Source organism: Engraulis encrasicolus, chromosome 4 (assembly GCF_034702125.1).
Source record: "Engraulis encrasicolus isolate BLACKSEA-1 chromosome 4, IST_EnEncr_1.0, whole genome shotgun sequence".
Taxonomy (NCBI): Eukaryota; Metazoa; Chordata; class Actinopteri; order Clupeiformes; family Engraulidae; genus Engraulis; species Engraulis encrasicolus.
Genome location: NC_085860.1, coordinates 32,334,809 through 32,337,308, shown reverse-complemented (window position 1 = coordinate 32,337,308; position 2,500 = coordinate 32,334,809). Strand labels below are relative to the sequence as shown.

At 49.8% G+C, this 2,500-nt stretch overlaps 1 protein-coding gene across 2 annotated transcripts in view; it reads left to right on the top strand.

Moving 5' to 3' along the window:
- The window catches only part of srgap1a (SLIT-ROBO Rho GTPase activating protein 1a), a 149,046-nt gene that overhangs the window by 87,904 nt on the left and 58,642 nt on the right, over positions 1-2,500 (top strand). For both annotated transcript variants that reach the window (XM_063197219.1, XM_063197218.1), the window contains exon 6: positions 1,621-1,749. In XM_063197219.1, coding sequence (XP_063053289.1) covers positions 1,621-1,749 — 129 coding nt within the window. The remainder of the gene's footprint in view (positions 1-1,620; positions 1,750-2,500) is intronic.

Genomic DNA, 2,500 nt, shown 5'->3' with positions numbered 1-2,500 from the left:
TGGTGAATGACCTGTAGGTGCCCAACGCGTTCCGCCTGCCTGATCCGTTCCCTTATGACTTTCACGTTTTAAATGTTTATTTTGCAGCCGCCAGAACATTAACACAAAGAGATATGTTATATATTTATATTATACCTTTACTTTATGTCGTTGTTTTACATCAAATGCGTTTGTCGCTGTAAATAACATGATATTGTGCTCTGAATAGTCAGTTGGTTAGCTTACCAGTTGGTGACCTTATTTAGCGTTTCTGTAACGGTTATGTATTATTATAAAACAGACAGTTTAAAACGCAAACTTCCTCCTGCAAAATAAACACTTAAAATGAGAAAGTAAAAAATTATCGGAACAAATCAGGCAATTTCTCTTCCGTATACGTCATACTGCGTATGTGCAGTGTGCAAAAGGAACGGATTGGGCAGGCAGAACCCGTTGGGCACCGACATGACCTCTGGCCAGAATCGAACCCAGGTCCCCAGCGTACCATGGTGCCTTAGCCTTGTCCTACACCCCTTGCACGGATGATGCATAAATGCAGTCTCTTTGTGTGCATTGTGCACTTGTTTGCTGTGGACTGCTGTGTCACAATGGCAATGGGAGTTGGAGTTTCCAGGGTGGGGTTTCGCTTTCACTTCACTTTTAGCCATTTGAGCCATTGCCTGAATTGGTGCTATATTCCTACACAAAACTGAGGAAGGCTGGCTAACAGACAAAGACCATCTTGCGTATCTCTATATAATTTTATCTTAAAGTACATTATACTGTTTATGGCCTCTCCTTTCTCTGTCTGCTTTCTCTCTCTCTCTCTCTCTCTCTCTCTCTCTCTCTCTCTCTCTCTCTCTCTCTCTCTCTCTCTCTCTCTCTCTCTGTCTCTGTCTCTCTCTCTCTCTCTGTCTCTTTCTCTTTCTCTCTCTCTCTCTGGTCTGGCTTGTTTAAGTGCCCTGACGTCTAATTTAGAGGCAGTAGAAAGCGTCTACTCTGGCATCTTTCATGTCAGCCTCCTGGAATGCATTGTGGAAAGAGCCGAATGACTGTGTGTGTGTACGTGTGTTTGTGTGTCCATTACTGTGCGTGTGTGTGTGTGTGTCCTTGTATACGTCCGTCAATGCCCTCTGGCAGTGTGTGTGACTAATGCCATAGCCACGTCTGGCTGTGGGACCAGAGGAAGTTGGTGGAGCACAGTCAGTCAGTCAGTCAGTCGGCTGGTTGGTTGGCCTGCTCTCCCCCCCTCCTTCCCACTTCTCTTCCCCATCAAGTGAGTTGCCAAAGGGCCCTCGCTGACTCGCCGCATCCCTAATCTCCCATCAGTGTTATTTCTGTGTTTTTGTTTTGTGTCACATTGAGGGTGCCTAATTATATCTGTGTGTGGAGGTATTTTTAGATGTTCAGTGGGTACGCCAGGCCAGTCAATCAGCCTGTGCTCTGGAGACGACCGGAGATGCTTAGCTTTGCCGGACATCAAAGTGCACTCCGCAGCTCGAGCTGACAATTAAAAAGGAAGTCTTGTTTCATTATGTACCTGTCTCATTTTGACATCGCTTTTGTGTCTATTTTTCTCTGTCTGTGTCTCCTCCCCCTCTCCCCCTCTCTCTCTGTCTCTCTTTCCCCACCCCATCACAGCGGGCTGCCAAGTACTCGGAGAACAAGCTGAAATCCATCAAAGCGCGGAACGAGTACCTGCTGACGCTGGAAGCCACCAACTCCTCGGTGTTCAAGTATTACATCCACGACTTGTCGGACCTAATTGATGTAAGTGCCATGGGAGGCTGAGCAGTCTTCTTCCCCCTTGTGCTATTTTTAGTCTGGAGAGAGATGTTAAACATTGGACAGGAGAACCAGCTGGGAGCAGAGTAGACGGGCAAAGCACTCTCACACACAGACAAGCACATTCCCAGAGTTTCTGTAGAGCCACGTGCCACACACACACACACACACACACACACACACACACACACACACACACACACACACACACACACACACACACACACACACACACACACACACACACACGCTCTGCTTTGAGGCCAGATACGCAGGCAGAGGCACAGACACAGACAGACCAAAGAGGCACGTGATGCTGACAGGTATCTGTAATTTCCGATATCTTCACAAATCCAACAAGGAACATACTTGCATGTCCTACAAGGAACACATTGACAGCAGACATGTCTCTTTACATCTTTTGTGTGTGCGTGTGTGCGTGCGGTCGGGCGTGTGTGCGTGTGTGTGTGTGTGTGTGTGTGCGTGCGTGCGTGCGTGCGTGCGTGCGTGCGTGCGTGCGTGCGTGCGTGCGTGCGTGCGTGCGTGCGTGCGTGCGTGCGGGCGTGTGTGCGGGCGTGCGTGCGGGCAGGCGGGCGGGCGGGCGGGCGGGCGGGCGGGCGGGCGTGTGTTCGTGCGGGCGGGCGTGTGTGCGTGCGTGTGTGTGTGTGTTCATGTGTGCGTGCGTGTGTGTGTTCTGCACGCATCCATGTGTGTTCTGAGTGATTCGCACTCCACT